We start from the raw sequence: 16,760 nt of genomic DNA, 5'->3' as shown, positions 1-16,760 counted from the left end.
AATAAAAGTATTAATTTCTTTAAAAAACAAAACAAAAAATGTTTTGAACGGTAGTGTATATTCTTACAAAAGATTTCAATTTTAAATGGATGTTGTTCTTTTTAAAACTTTTTATTCATCATCCTGAAAAAAGTATAATAGGTTGTAAAAAAGTATTAAGCAGCCCGTTTCCAACATTGATAATAAATCAGCATATTAGAATGATTTCTGAAGGATCATGTGACACTGAAGACTGGAGTAATGGCTAATGAAAATTCAGCTTCGCATCACATAAATAAATTATATGTTAAAGTATATTAAAATAAAAAACGTGCTGTGTTACTCAGTATTATGACAGTACAATGGCATGCGCCTATGATGAAGGAGTGGGGCGCATGCGCAGAGAAGGCCGGTTTGTTGCAGGAGAGCGTGGCGCTATCGTGCTCTGCCCGTAACTAGGCAGCAGCAGCAGCGCATATCTGGCAACCCACAGTAGCAACGGCCAGCAGCGGATTGCCTTTTGCCAGTGTAATATCAACATTGGGGAGGACGCAGTCAAAATACAGTGAGTAGAATAGTATTAAAATATTATAATTCATCGAAATTCTTCATAATGTATGACCTTAAATAGGCGTCTTTTATCTGTGTATTGTGTTTATGTCTCGAGCGTGTCTAGTGTTGCTCATGTACGGCGCGGCCTGCGGAGCAACTGTCACAATAATGGACTGTTTGTTGAGCGGACTCGCATGTATTACATATTCACTGCAGGCTCTGGTGTGCTGTTTTATAGAGCAAAACGCACAGTTTATGTGCACAAGGACAAAAAGAACCATATCAGTGATAAACAGAATGTGTTATTATAGGGCCTGTGTGACTCCCATCGTAATATGGGAGTCACACAGAGACTAATATAGTTTAAGACATAATTTGCATCAAAGGATAATACACTAAATATACTAAATTATTTATTTGTAATAAATGCGAATATTAGATAGACATATGACAATTATATGACAGTAAAACGCGCACGAGACAAGTTACAATTGTGCAACTGATGGTAAAAGACGCTTTTCACCTGTCACTGCTTTATTTCTTGACCAACGTATAATGCAACACACAGGCCTGTAATTTAAACTCCTTTAAACTTTATTTAGAAAATGGTCTTTATTAGTGCCACTTATATTTTTTTCAACTTTTTTTCTTTCACGTTTCTGGGGCATGAGGGGGAAAAAACATGTTCTATAATAACTTTACCTGTCGTTCGTTTTTAAAATAGCAAGATGATCCAAGAAAGTTCTTGAACGTTACAAAACAAAAGGACTGGTACATCTTATTTACTGTTTATTTAAATTATTATATTATAAAATGATAAATATCCTTAAAACCAGCTATTCTCTGACAGTAACTTCATATAGATTAAAGTATGTAATACAAATGTATATTTTAATGTCCTGACAGAAAACAAGAGGTTAATAAAAATGCTTCCTGTGTGAAGTTTAAAAGTTTAAACATTTATAATCATATTAATATTTTCTGTCACAGACACAATGTCAACTCCTCACAAATTGTAAAGTTGATTTCTAAAACATACATTTAAAAGTGGTCCCTCATGGATAATGCATTTAACACGATATATTTTATGTTGTGCTGACATTTCAAAACATGGATTTTTGAAGGTTATTTTGTCCTACTACTTAAGAATCAGAGCTTTAGAAACGTCATGCTGTGAAATACACACACATATTGTTTCTCTGTAGAAGATGTGTGTGTGTTTTCTTCATGCAATGTAATTTCCATCATACAGTCTGCAGGGCGCAGCAGATGTGCGTAGTTAACAACATCTCGGAAACACTTTAATCTGGATGGATTATTTTGGGAGGATTGAAAAATGTTATAGTGTGATTACAGTTTGAACTCTGATGATGCAGTGACTACTGAAGAACTGAATATCACTCTGATTACACATATTCAAAGCATTTGCCTTTACCCTCTATACTATGAAATTAATGTTTTCAGTGTGAAATTATATAAAATAATTCATTATTAAATAATTATATAAAATATAATTTCAGGAGATAAAATATATATTTATATATAAACGTGAAATGATGAAAATTAAAATAGTTTAAAATATACACTGTTACAGATGCTCTTTTAAAATTACACTGCCAAAAGTGTTTGATCTGTAAGATTTTTTATGTTTTTAGAAGAAGTCTCTTATGCTCACCAAGGCTGCATTTGCAATATTGCAATATAGTGAAATATTATTAAAATGTAAAATAAATGTAAAATGTTTTCTATTTGAATATATTTCAAAATGTAATTTATTTCTGTGATGCAAAGCTGAATTTTTAGCATCATTACTCACATGATCTTTCAGAAATCAGTCTAAAATGCTGATTTGCTGCTCAAGAAACATGTATGATTATTATCAATGTTGAAAACAGTTTTTTTTCTAGGATTTTTTGAAGAATAGAAAGTTCAAAAGAACAGTATTTATCTGAAATAGAAACTGATGTTCGGTGCCATTTGTCAGCTTATTCAAATAGAAAACTGTTATTTTACATTTTTTATAATATTTGACAATATTACTGTATTTTTAATCAAATAAATACAGCCTTGATGAGCATAAGAGACTTCCTCTAAAAGCATCAAAAGTCTTAACGATCAAAAACCTTTGAACGGCAGTGTAAGTGCATTTAGTTCCATAGTGACTTTGTTCCTATTGTTTTTTTTTTTTTTGTTGCAGGAGATGGCAGTGAATGTATACTCCACGTCAGTAACAATTGAGAACCTGAGCCGACATGACATGTTGGCATGGATGAACGATTCGCTTCAGCTCACCTACACCAAAATAGAACAATTATGTTCAGGTTGGTCATACATACTGCCTTATTTCACAAAGCGCTTCTGCCTTTTATGTCATGAATGGCACTCGGCTGCCCTAGCGTACTTCCTTTGCTTTTGATCATATTGAGAGATCACATATGTTCAGTGTTTTTATCTCTTCCAGTGTAATCAGTCAAATAAAAGCATTTACTTTGTACTCTTTATCACTCAACCCTAATAAGCTTAACCAATCACGTGAATGCACGTTTGATCAAAGACATTTTTCTTTTTATCATGCATTGAATGAGCTCTATTGACTTATGTTCTCTTTTGCTGTTTGTTCTCAGGGGCGGCTTATTGTCAGTTCATGGACATGTTGTTCCCAGGGTGTATTCTTTTAAAGAAAGTGAAATTTCAAGCAAAACTGGAACATGAGTTTATACACAACTTCAAAGTACTCCAGGCAGCTTTCAAGAGGATGAACGTCGATAAAGTTAGTTGGCTTTTGCACATTTGCTTTTATATACATCTCATAATTTAACTAAAACCAAGTTATATTTACTCAAATAAAAGTATAAATGAAAGCCCATTTGAGCTCAAGACAATATCAGCTACAATGATGGTTGATTGAAAGAAGGCAAGGCATGTTTATAAATATAACACATCTTGGTTGCACTTTATTTTACAGTATGTGCACTTACAGTGTACTTACCTAAGAAAGTACTGGGTAAAATATACAGTGCATCCAGAAAGTATTCACAGCGCTTCACTTTTTCCACATTTTGTTATGTTAAAGCCTTATTCCAAAATTGATTAAATTCATTATTTCTCAAAATTCTACAAACAATACCCCATAATGACAACGTGAAAGAAGTTTGTTAAAAAAAAAAAAATGAAAAAAATCCCATGTACATAAGTATTCACAGCCTTTGCCATGACACTCAAAATGGAGCTCAGGTGCTCCTGTTTCCACTGATCATCCTTGAGATGATGGATATTTCTACAACTTGATTGGAGTCCACTTGTGGTAAATTCAGTTGATTGGACATGATTTGTAAAGGCACACACCTGTCAAATTAGGGATGGGCGATATCTTAACGTTTGTGATACACCGGTAAAAATTCTCCCAGCGATAAGAATAAGTCTTCCCGCGATAATAACAATAAAGCCTAGATGATGACACGACCCATTTGCAGCTCACATGCAGAGCGAAAAAAAAAAAAAGGCGGAAGAGAGTTTAATCGCTAAACAAGGAGCTACTGCTAATGCATTCATATGTTTCCATTCGCAAATTATTACCAAGTTTCAGTTCAAATTACTTAAATATCATTAAATCATTATTTGCAATTTTTTGGTAATCTGAAGACATGATTGGGATTATTACTTTTGCTGTTTGCACTATTTTTGCCACTGTTTGCACCATGAGAATACGAATAAATAGAGAATCTGTGTTTACATTTCAAACTTGTAATTGATTTGAATTATTATTGTGTGTAATTATTATTGTGTGATGTTTTTCAGCACAGTTGCACTACTTAAACATTACCTACACTTTTACAGAAGTATATCTGCAACTTTTCCATTTCTGAAAAGGCTGGTGTTTGAATTTTTACTGTTTATTCTTTTTTTTATTCTTTTATAATTTGTTATGTTGCTTTCTACAATTTGCTTATTACATGACTCTATTTGATGAAGGGTACGTTTTACTTTAGATCCTTGTTTGTTTTTTCTGAGGCTCTCAAGAATGCATGCAGCTCTCACTTGTAGCCAAAAACATGGGGAATGGTACTAGATTTATATTGTCATTGATATCGTTATCGCAATAAATATCTTGAAATATTTATTAAGTCCATATCGCCCATCCATAGTCTATATAAGGTCCCACAGTTAACAGTGCATGTCAGAGCACAAACCAAGCCATGAACTCCAAGGAATTGTCTGTAGACCTCCGAGACATGATTGTATCGAGGTACATATCTGGGGAAGGGTACAGAAAAATGTCGGCAGCATTGAAAGTCCCAATGAGCACAGTGGCCTCCATCATCCGGAAATGGAAGAAGTTTGGAACCACTAGGACTCTTCCTAGAGCTGGCCGCCCGGCCAAACTGAGCGATCGGGGGAGAAGGGCTTTAGTCAGGGAGGTGACCAAGAACCCGATGGTCACTCTGACAGAGCTCCAGCCTTTCTCTGTGGAGAGAGGAGAACCTTCCAGAAGAACAACCATCTCTGCAGCACTCCACCAATCAGGCCTGTGTGGTAGATTGGCCAGACGGCACATGACAGCCAACCTGGAGTTTGCCAAAAGGCACCTGAAGGACTCTCAGACAATGAGAAACAAAATTCTCTGGTCTGGTGAAGCAATGATTGAACTCTTTGGCCTGAATGGCAAGCGTCATGTCTGGAGGAAACCAGGCACCGCTCATCACCTGGCCAATACCAAGCCAGCAGTGAAGCATGGTGGTGGCAGCATCATGCTGTGTGTCCTTGAGTGGCCCAGCCAGAGCCCAGACATGAACACAATTGAACATCTCTAGAGGCTCCCCATCCAACCTGATGGAGCTTAAGAGGTCCTGCAAAGAAGAATGGGAGAAACTGCCCAAAAATAGGTGTGCCAAGCTTGTAGCATCATACTCAAAAAGACTTGAGGCTGTAATTGGTGCCAAAGGTGCTTCAACAAAGTATTGAGCAAGGCTGTGAATACTTATGTATGTGTGATTTTTTTTAGTTTTTAATACATTTGCAAAGATTTCAAACCAACTTCTTTCACGTTGTCATTATGGGGTATTGTTTATAGAATTTTTAGGAAAATAATGAATTTAATCCATTTTGGAATAAGGCTGTAACAACAAAATGAGGAAAAAGTCAAGTGCTGTGAATACTTTCCCGATGCACTGTATATGGGTTAACATTAGGTTTAGGGGTAGGTTCAGGGTTAGTACTGTAATGGCAAAAATTAATTCGTCGACATCACTAATAAGAGACAAACCATAATCCAATTGTCTTTATAAAGATTTATTTTCCTTGCAAGGAAGAGCCACGGTCAAACGCAGCCGCTCGAGGCTACCTTGAGTGTGAACTGCTAAAACAAAAGAAAGCACAAACTCTTATACCCGCCAATGTTTAAACAACCCCCTCAGTAATTTTCCATACATCTGTGGAAAACCACTGAAGGTTTTTACTCAGAGTAAGAGGTGAGAAACAATACGCAAATGGTCCCCTTTCTGTCTTGGAACTCATTTGAATTAAAAGCAAGAAACACAATGGTCCTTCCTCTGTCTTAGAGCTAATTTAAATTATCCGACACCTTTGGTTCGGGAAAGCTCCCAATCTAGATATCCCACTGCTACCCCCCTGGGTTTTCCACAGACACTGTGTGTCTTTTGAGCTAAGAGAGGTGATTTGCATGGCTAAAGCAGATTTTGACTTCTGTGTGAACTCAAACATAAATATTAAATTTTTCCCCAACAGTACCTAGTTATTGTAATAACTATAATAAGAACATAGTATGATGGGGAACAGAACTGTAAAATAAAGTGCTACCCACATTGTATACAAAATGGAAACTCAAAATGCTTTACATAAAATCATAAAAGGTACAAAAAAAACCAAACCTTTAAATTGATTTAAAATATATTAAAAAGAAAAGGAAATCAATACAGAAATAAAGGAAATCAGCAGGATTAAAGAAGAAAAATGACATGGCATATTTGCTTGTAATTTAAAATGATATAAAAGTATCCTGTAGGTATGAAATTAAGATTTATTGTGTGATTAGATGTTTGAACATCCAACAATTAATATTCATGAACCATTCCTTTACCACAGGAATATTCATGAGCAAGGCCTTCACCTTCACAACTCTAATACAAATGAGAAGTAGCTTTCATCAACAACATAAACATTAGGCCTAGATAATGCTTAACATATCATTAGTTAAAATAAATATTAAAATTAGTTCTACAAGTTTGGCTGATAATATACATGATATTCATTATATAATATTTGTTATCTAATAGAAGTTATTAACGTGTTACATTTTTGTTTATCAGATGTTCATAAGGTGATCAGTCAGGTCTGCTGGTGTTCGGTGCCACTTGTCAGGTTATCTGAAAATATTACTGAAACATGTGAAGGTTTCTAATATTCTTATCAAATATCTGAAATTCTTAGGATGGGAGAAAATATTTGAACATAAAATGTATACCTCTAGATTGCAGCTCAGTATTATATTGATCTAATGATTTTAATTTTATTTTCTTATCCAGATAATTCCTGTGGAAAGATTAGTGAAAGGAAAATTCCAGGACAACTTTGAATTTGTCCAGTGGTTCAAAAAATTCTTTGATGCCAACTATGACGGAAAAGAGTATGATCCCCTTCAAGCTAGACAGGGCCAGGATGTGGCACCTCCACCAAATCCAGGTGAACACTTTTCCCACAAACCCAAGAGAACTGGTCCCTCAGGTAACCTCCAGATTCTGCCGCCCCTTTTGCTGCATTGATTGCTGAGCTTCTAGTGATTGACAGTGTGCTCTGCAAAGCAGCTGGTTGTGCACGGGTCTCGGAATGATTTACTCCATGCCCAAGCTTTCATTAATGAGAAAACAAGGAATTCAGTATTAAAAAAGCTCTGTCTTCTTAATATCCGTACTAACAAAGAGTTTTCCAAAATCATGTCCTCAGTGTTCTCTCATGTTCTGTCCTGAAAAGGTCATTGCTTGCTTAGTGTGACTTTGGTCAGTCCTATTCATCCCTCAATTTTTTTTTACTGGTAATTGTAAAGTTACAGTCACCCAGAATGAGTTACACAAACCATGCATTTTATTTTAACCCTCTATTGCATGCAATATGAAAGCAATGTAAACATGACTTAATTAAAAGTTATCTCATTACTACTATCTAATGATAATAATAATTACAAAAAATGTGGTAATTTAAAAATGTTTTAAATGTAATTAATTTTTTAAAAATTAAAATCTGTTTGCAGCAACACTGCAATAGAGTGGTGCAGGTATGACTGACATCAAAGCCCCGCCCCATAGTTCCCTCGAGATATTTCTATGAGGAATTTATGAGTAAAATAAAGCCTCTGGGGAAACATCACTTTTTTTTTTACATTTTGTTGATATTTTGTTCTACAGACCGTTTGGGATGTGTGTGTGCATTTTGTGTTGTAGAATAAAACGTCAAAATATCGTCATTTTGTTAAGTTATGTTCACCACAGGCTTTATTTTACTCATAAATTGAAAAACCCCATAGGAAAATCTCAAAGGAACTAACGGCAAATTAGACTTCCAGGTTCTGATGTCATACCTGCACCACTCTATAATGGAAAGAAATAAAATCATAAATATAAAACAAAAAAAATCTATTAAAAAAGAAAAAAAAATACATAATTATATGACAAAAACTTTTAAAAAAAATTACTACCATTATATGGAGGAGCGTGTGCAGGACGTTTTTCAAAATTTCTCCTTTTGAGGTCCGAAAAAAGATAGAAGGACATAGGGCATTTGAACAACAGCAGGGTGAGTAAAAGATGACTTTATTTTCATTTCAAGGTGAACTATCCCGTTAAGACTTTTACATTTCTATTTCAAATAAATTCTGTTCCTTTGAACTTTCATCAAAGAATCCAAAAAAAGTAACAACGTTTCAATAATTGCTGTTAAAAATTCAGCTTTGCCATCATAGTATACACACAAAGACCTACTGATATAGGAAACAGTTATTTTAAATTGTAATAATATTTCACAATATTACTGTATTTTTTATCACAGTTTAAAGGGATAATAAATATAGCCTGCTTTGAAAGGAATTTTATTAATTAATAAATGTGAATCATTTTTAATTGGAGATTTTTTTCTTTTTTTGAGGCAGAGCAAAATCATCCCTTCCTTAACAACACTTTATTGATCTGTAATGCTTGCAAAGTGCTGAAAAAGGGTTGGTTACCTTGAGGCAACATTGCACTATAGAGGGTTAACAGCCAAGGACTGGAAACATACAGTCCCCAGAGAGGTATAAAAGTGGCGTTCTAATTTGCTGGAAATCGACTGCTCTTTTGATCGTTGGGGTGGATTGGGAATGTGACCTCCATTTAGTTTGTAGTCACATCTCGTCCCTTCACACTTCCCTGACTTTGGTTAAACCTGCCAGATATAAAGTGAATAACAGGCTTTTGAAACAGTTAATGTTTGATCTCTCACACACACAGGCTTAACCAAAGTAATGGGGTAACAAGCTGCCCGGGCTGCAGCTTATTAAAGGCTGATCTTCCTGAACCTCTCAGCTCATTTTAGTGAATCATTAGCTCTGTTCAAAAACCTAGTGAGCTGCCACCCTAGACAGCATTTAAAGGCATCATAGGCTCACTCCTGAGGATGGGCAAAAAACAAGGTAAAATTCTATGTGATAAGCTTACTGAAAAAGAAATTCACCCAAGATGGCGGGCAGTATTCAGAATTGACCATTAGTTGTTTATAGAGCATTTAAAATCAGTCATTTATGAGGGTCCATTTTGGCCCACTATGGTTTGGAACAGAGCTACAGTAAATGTGTTTAAAGAAGCTGATAGAAATGGCAAAAACCTACAATTGCATGGATCAGTTTGTACGTTTGCTGAACAGTTTTCTATTATAGCTAAATGCAAAACATTTCCAATTCCAGGGCCTCAGAGAACATCGCCAACAGTACCTAAAAATATGCCCACACCACAGAGGGTAACCACCACCATAAGGAAGAACCCCACACATGCCCGAAACGGGGCAAGCGATGCTGAAATCATGGAGCTTAATCAACAGGTAGAGTCCCCGGGAGGGTAAGGAAGTCTTACTCTACCTTGGAATACTTTGGATTGAAGATAGACAATTGTATAGAAAGAAAAGTGTAGGTAGTTTTTGCATATATCATTTTTATCTTTCTTTTCTCCCATTTTCTTCAGACCAATCCTGATCTCCTATCCCACCAGTTCAGATGATCGCATTTGATTTAATATTCTGAAATAAACATGGATATAGATTGTTTCATCATAATAAGCATACTAACTTTTTCCCGTTAAGGAATGGTCATCTTCTGATGAGTAGTGGCTTACATTTTGTTCTTTGTCTTTTACTTTGTTTTTCAAGTTGATGGAGCTGAAGTTAACTGTGGACGGTCTGGAAAAGGAGAGAGATTTCTACTTCAGCAAACTTCGAGACATTGAACTGATCTGTCAAGAACACGAGACCGAAAACAACCCCATTATGAGTAGGATAATTGACATTCTGTATGCCACAGAGGTAATGCCAATGACATTTCTTTATATGTTCTTTGATAATAATTTGACTGATGTATCCGTGAGGTTGATTCATAATTGTGATATCTGGTCAAATTGTGTCGGATGTTAACTACATTTTTACACTCATGCTCTGCTATCCAGTCATTTCAATAGCAATCAATGCAATTGGGAATTTCGTGTGAGGGCAAAATTTCTCCACGCAGATTTCGCAACGGGTCACGCAGATTCACCGCATTGACCAACAGAAATCTGCTTGGTTTGAAAGTGACTTCTGTGTGAGCTGTACGTCGCTACACTATAGACAATAAACAATTTATCTTTTTTGCCTGTGAAAACACAATTCCGCTAGCCTGACGTTGTCATATTCAATTCTAGTCAGAATTTGAGTCTGATTCTGCTCCGTTGGGCTGTGATTATGGGGCGTGTTTCAACCGAACCAGGAAAGACCTCAATTGAATAGACCTACAACCAATCAGAGCGACGGAGCGACGCATAACGTTAGTTGTCAAATGTCAACAGAACTCCACTGCACAGTGTTGCCAAGTCCGCGGTTTTCCCGCGGGCTGTTTTTCCATGTCCGCGGGTTGAAGCGACCCCAATTATGTGATATTTAGACCCAGGAATGCGAATTTTAGCAGGCAACCCTGCCTAAAAAACACATATTTTACCGGAGAACCCCCCCGGAAATCTATTGGGCTTGTTTTTGGGCTAGTTTTGAGTAGCAATTGGGCGGGTTTGGTTGTGAAAACTTGGCAACCCTGTCTGCACGCACGCTGGAAGAAGTAGAAGAAGATGAGTGTAAACGATCTTTGCCGGTGTTGTAAAAAAGGATTTAAAGATACACAGAGTACTTACCAACACGATCACCCTTTCTGAGAGAAATAGTGAAGGTGAATGCATATACGAACAAGTTCTCCAGTTTAGGATTAGAACAAATTCAACCCAAGCGTTCTTTGGTGACGTGGATGCTTACGTTACTGTTGATCATCTGTCCATCATCGTCTAAAGCCCGCCCTGACAATTTAATTGGTCCGAACAGCTCCTGTTTGGGCATAGTTGCTCCACAACGGATCAAGTCCAGACCGAACTGCCCGACCTCAAATGTTGTGGGCGGGGCTAAGTTCGGCTGGCATCCAGGCTACAATTCCGCCAGCCGCAGAATTTGAGTGACATTCAAGTTCCGAACTAACTTAAATGAGGCAAAATCTATTGTCAGTTCCAAAATCTACTGACAACAGTATATATATATATATATATATATATATATATATATATATATATATATATATATATATATATATATATATATATATATATATATATATATATATATATATATATATATATATATATATATATATATATATATATAAATGACAAGCTGAGGCTTCAAAATCAATCATTTAATTGAAATGGACATGAAATGTTGCTACAGATGTTTTAATTAGAGCCACTATTAAATTGTGACTTAAAATTAACAAAACTATTCCAATGACATTCTTCAGAATGGGCAAAATAAAAGTGCTTTAAAAACATTTGCATTGTTCAAAATGTTACTTAATTCTATATTGCTATTGATATTCAGTATATTCTGCATCGTCCAGTATTATTCTCACTAAATATTGGCAAAACTTTATGCTAAACTTCATGCTAAAGAAAGCATGGAACAATTTAATGTTTAAAATAAGCTGCATCCCAATTCATGTACTTATGCACTATTCTATGACGTTTTACCAAACGTTTAGTACAAATAGTGTGAGTAGTGTGTTCGCACTAAAAATTCCACAGTACCCGGAGGATGCAGTTAAAGGGTCACTTCAGCGATTTAGCATTAAGCTTTGTATCAGTAGAAACCTGGTAGTATATTCAAATGATCGTACTTTCCCCCCTCATGCATATCATCATTTTGCGTCATTGCAGGATTTTTTGGCCAGAGGCTATAGACTACAGCCAGTAGAAGGAGCTAGTTCCGCATGTTTTCAACCCGCCCATAGGGGTGGGATCTCACTCACAGAATGTAAATGTACACGGCCGCTCAGCTCAGGCATTCATAACGGAGCAGTGCAGAGCAAAGTGAGTGTTTCAACTTTTCAATGAATTCCTATGAAAGTTAAGCTTCCATAGGCATGATCAGATAACGCGCCAGACTGGACACACGTCGTGAATGACTGCCGCGCTTAATGTATACCTCAGCTCTGCTCAGCTCTTCGCTCTTGTGATGAATGAAATCTGACTCTTGCTGCGTTTGTGTTTTTTGTGACTTTCGTTCGGCTCACTCAAACTTTATTGAAAAGACACGTTCAGTTTTTAATAGTAGTGTCTGTTCTCTAACTGAACGAAATGATTTTATTACTATGAATATCAAAACGACGGTGGGTATATAGAAGTGATATAACCAGTAGCGAAGCAGGTGCATTCTGGGAGTTGTTGTCTTTCATCCACATGAGACAAAAATTAATTTTCTGTCTTTTCTCGGTCTAGAAGGCACCAAATTCAAATATAATTTCACATTTCTACTACATAAATGACCCAGTTTAAATACACGTTCATCTTCCCAGTGCTGAAGTACCCCTTTAATTATCCAAAAAATTAAGTGTGGAAGGTTGGACACTTCATGCAGTCAAATGTCTCAACTTTAATTATGTAGTGGAGGGGCTATCAGACTCTGATAAGATATGGTAACATCTGACAAAATCACCTTATAAAGTTCATACACTGCATGGTTGAGTACGTATAAGTAGCCAACATGGGCTATACTATAGAGTACTGTGTAAAGTGCATTATTTGGGACACAACTATAGAGCATCCTATAAAAAAAATTCACATTTTTCTTACAGGATGGCTTTGCACCGCCAGAAGATGATGAAATAGACGAGCAGGCCCACTTGGACCAGGACGAATACTGAGCATCCTCCTTTTCGTGACCCTTCACCATTTCCTCTCCCCAACACTTTGAATGACACCCCCCTCTCGCACGCTGTTAATATCCCCTCAGTTTCCTACAAATGTATGGGCTCACCATATATACTCTATCTGTTTGTCCTCCGACGCTGGTTTATGCACTACATGTGTATCAACAAACACTCGCCGTCCTCACCCCCATCCAGACTGTAGCACCAACATCAACACATCCTAGCCGTCTCAGCATGTTTTACATATCGACATAGAGAATGAAGAAAATAAAAGGTATCATAGATTGTGGGTAGCACAACGGACTGGGAAAAAAAATGTAAATATTGGGACGGGAAAGATGTTTTTAAAGAAAAAAAGAAAATGAAGAAAATTGTCGCCTGGAATGCAGTTATTCATTGTGAGATTTTCATACACATTTTCTTTGACGTCTGTTTTGGCTCCATTCAGTATGAAATGATCAGTATCACGCCATACATCTGTGTCTCCAGCTTCAGGCTGCCTCTCTCACTGACTGTACACTTTTAAGGAGACAATTCTGGTGTCATTTACTCACTCTCACGTCGTTCCAAACCTGAATTACTTTCTTCCATGGGGTAAAAAGGTCCCACTTTTCCATACAATTCCAGTGAATGTGGACTGAAGCTTTCAAGCTTCAAAAAGAACTCAAATGCTCCATAAAAGTAGCCCATATGATATGTACACTATATTCTCACTCACTTCTTCCAAGCATCAAATACGCCTGTGACTGGACAATTGAGTCGATTATCTTTTTTTTCCCCCAAACAGATCTGATTAGTTAACAAGAATGATTAATTCAAGAATCAAACATTACATTCTCCAACAAGGAGAGCAAGAACAGTTGTCAACATTTTCTGAATAACAATGCTTCAGAAGACTTGGAATGGAGCGCACAATTCATATGTACAATTTTAACTTTTTATTTTAAATAAAAAGTTTTATCTCAACCAAATTAAATAGGTTAGGAACGACATGAGGGTGAGTAAATAATGACAGAATTTCATTTTTAGGTGAACTATTGCGTCAATGGCTAAAACAAAAAGGAAGAACCCCAAACTCATGAATCTTTTACGGTATATCTGCAAAGATATTCATGACAAGTTAGTCAGTGACGGGATGGAAATAAATGCTGAGCTGTGGAGAGGACTTTTATACTTTTAAATATGGATGGGCCATTGACAGGGTAAATAAAAGGGAAAAAAGACATTAAAATGTGTCTACAAGGCTTTAAAATGTGTGAGACAACATAACTTATGGCACAGGTTATTTTGCTTATACCCAGGGAGCATGTGAATGTTATACATTGACAACTGATGAGTGATTGTTTAAAAATCATATTTTATTCAGACATTATTCTGACACCTCAGACCGAGAAATAGAAACTCACCAAGAGTATTGAAAGTGGTATTACTGTCATATTCAACTAGACACCACTGAGCATGAGGGACAGTACTTATTGTTACTGAGTACATTTTATTTTAGTGGCGTGATACTACTGATCGGATGATGTCATGTCGAATTGAACTGACGTTTGCTGCTAGTGTTGCTGCATTTATGTGTTTTGTTCTGTATTTATTTAGCTCAGCTATTGAATAGCATATGGGCTGTGCATTCTTAACTGTAAAACATGACGGATTCGTAAAAAGGCCCTGATTAAATTAAACAGAAGCTCGATCCCACAGTCATTGGTTTGAATCTGCTTCTCTCTGTGTAGAGAACCAAAGTCATCTTGTATTATCTCAGTATGGCCATAATTGTGTTTGCTTAAATAGTTTTGAGTAAATAAACATTCATGAAAACAGTTTTTTTGTCCATGCATTTCATAAAACTGCATATAAAGGGTAAGTAAAATTTTATTTATATGATTTAAATAAGATCACAATGCAAACAATATTTATGCTTTTTTTGGAATATGAGATCTGGGCATACAACTTTTCAAATATGAACATTTTATTTTAGGGACTTCTGAGAACTTTAGCCCATCTGTTTTGTGGGAAACCAAGTTGCTGATTACCAGCAATAATACTGTACTTTGCAGAATACAAAGCAAAAGTAGCAACAGACCATACAAGGGCACTTACCACCTGCTACCTTCAGCTCTACAGCCACTTATAACAAAAAACGTTTCGGTTACTAATGTAACCTCGGTTCCCTAAGAAGAGGGAACGAGTATTGCGTTTTGCTAAAACGCAAGGGGGAATTCCTTTTCCTCGAGATATTGAAGCAAATTTTTATCCAAAAATACCTTTTATACGCAGTGCAGCTGCACAACTCTCAGCAGGAAGCAGCTGCGTGCTGATTGGCTGTGCCGCTGCAACTGCAGCAACCTATAGCGAGACCGTGGGGCGGGACGGACCAATCAGGTCCTTCCAAATTCCCGCCACAAGGGGCAACAGAATTTGCATAGCCAAGGGTATATAAGACCCACTCTCGCAAGGTTAGTCAGGTTAATCGACTGAAGCGACTCCTGAGCAAGTGAGCAAGCACGGCAAGCAAAACGCAATACTCGTTCCCTCTTCTTAGGGAACCGAGGTTACATTAGTAACCGAAACGTTCCCTTACGAGAGTACTCTCGTATTGCGTTTTGCTAAAACGCAAGGGGGACCAATGCAAAACGCCGTGCTTGCTTAATGGCTCTAAGGCCGACACCAAACCCAGGCCAACCTAGGTGGGCCCGTAATATGATATCAATAATTCAGAGTGAGCCAGACCTGAGTCGGGCCCTAATGAGAATGAACACGATATACGTGCAATAATAAGAATAGACCAGACATAGTCGGGTCAGGAATAATGAGTGGCCAGATAATTCGAGCCGTATAAGGAATATGCTTATGACTTATACAATATTCAACCCAGGCCGGACGTATCGAGCCTTAAAGGTCCCGTTTTTCGTGTTTTTTTGAAGCTTTGATTGTGTTTACAGTGTGCAATATAACATGTGTTCATGTTTCGCGTGTAAAAAAAACACAGTATTTTTCACACAATTTACTTATCTGTATACTGCTGTTTTCACTGTCCTCAAAACGGCTTGAAAGATTTCCCTGTTCTATGAAGTCCCTCCTTCAGAAACACGTAACGAGTTCTGATTGTGCCAGCGGTTCCCGTGTTGTGATTCGACAGCAGCTTAGGGCACGCAGAGCGCACGTTACCGGAAAGGTCACGCCTCTCACCATAACGGGGATGCATGCGCTCAATGATCTCTAAGTACAGCGTCCCTGGGAAAGCCAAACAAAGGTGACTTGACTCCGGGATGAAAATAACAGCGTCTCGACGACATGGCAACAAACAAACTATACGAACGCAACCGAACGCAACACTTCCTATTCTCCACGCGGGAGCAACAAGACCACGCCCCCTTTTTCGCGTGTTCTTGTGGGCGGAGGTTAGTCGACATACTGCTCTACTGACGTAATTAAAGCAGGAAATACCAGGATGTAGTCCTAACCAGCCGTTCGCTGTAGGCTTTGAAAGGGAACTTCTGTTAAATAAAATATCTCGCTTGGCATTGAACTTTGAGCTTTATAATTTTACAGGTATTATAAATGCTCTAACAGCAACATTACACACTAACTAAAGTTTGAAAAATGGGATCACGAAGAACAGGACCTTTAAGGGGTTAAATCTGTTTACACAGCAAGAAGCCCGGCTTGTAAAGCCGGAACATCTAAATTATAGAATCTGATAAAAGTGGACGGGGAGGCCCAGCCTGCCGCCGCACAGATATCGTTCAGAGAAATGCCA

General features: G+C 37.1%; 1 protein-coding gene across 2 annotated transcripts; it reads left to right on the top strand.

Moving 5' to 3' along the window:
- The first annotated feature begins 400 nt into the window (after positions 1 to 400).
- On the top strand, positions 401 to 14,814 carry mapre3a (microtubule-associated protein, RP/EB family, member 3a). 2 transcript variants are annotated; one of them, XM_079832687.1, is made up of 7 exons: positions 401 to 544; positions 2,729 to 2,852; positions 3,156 to 3,301; positions 7,074 to 7,230; positions 9,479 to 9,612; positions 9,937 to 10,089; positions 12,926 to 14,814. In XM_079832687.1, the coding sequence occupies exons 2-7, from the start codon at positions 2,732 to 2,734 to the stop codon at positions 12,992 to 12,994; spliced, it is 780 nt and encodes a 259-aa protein (XP_079688813.1). In that variant the 5' UTR covers positions 401 to 544; positions 2,729 to 2,731; the 3' UTR covers positions 12,995 to 14,814. The 2 variants fall into 2 exon arrangements, with proteins under 2 accessions (XP_079688813.1, XP_079688812.1); XM_079832686.1 differs by having other exon boundaries at positions 437 to 544; positions 7,074 to 7,272.
- Positions 14,815 to 16,760: the final 1,946 nt, after the last annotated feature.

The sequence above is a fragment of the Gobio gobio genome, assembly GCF_949357685.1.
Source record: "Gobio gobio genome assembly, chromosome: 13".
Classification (NCBI taxonomy): domain Eukaryota; kingdom Metazoa; phylum Chordata; class Actinopteri; order Cypriniformes; family Gobionidae; genus Gobio; species Gobio gobio.
Note: the sequence above shows the minus strand (reverse complement) of the source record. Positions and strands in the feature narration are given on the sequence as shown.

What these genes read in the sequence shown, in the direction of transcription:
- mapre3a (XM_079832686.1), top strand. Translation starts at nt 2,732, where the DNA reads ATGGCAGTGAATGTATACTCCACGTCAGTAACAATTGAGAACCTGAGC. An exon ending in AATAGAACAATTATGTTCAG is followed by an intron (nt 2,853 to 3,155) that starts GTTGGTCATACA and finishes GTTTGTTCTCAG; the next exon opens with GGGCGGCTTATTGTCAGTTC. An exon ending in CAAGAGAACTGGTCCCTCAG is followed by an intron (nt 7,273 to 9,478) that starts GTAACCTCCAGA and finishes TTCCAATTCCAG; the next exon opens with GGCCTCAGAGAACATCGCCA.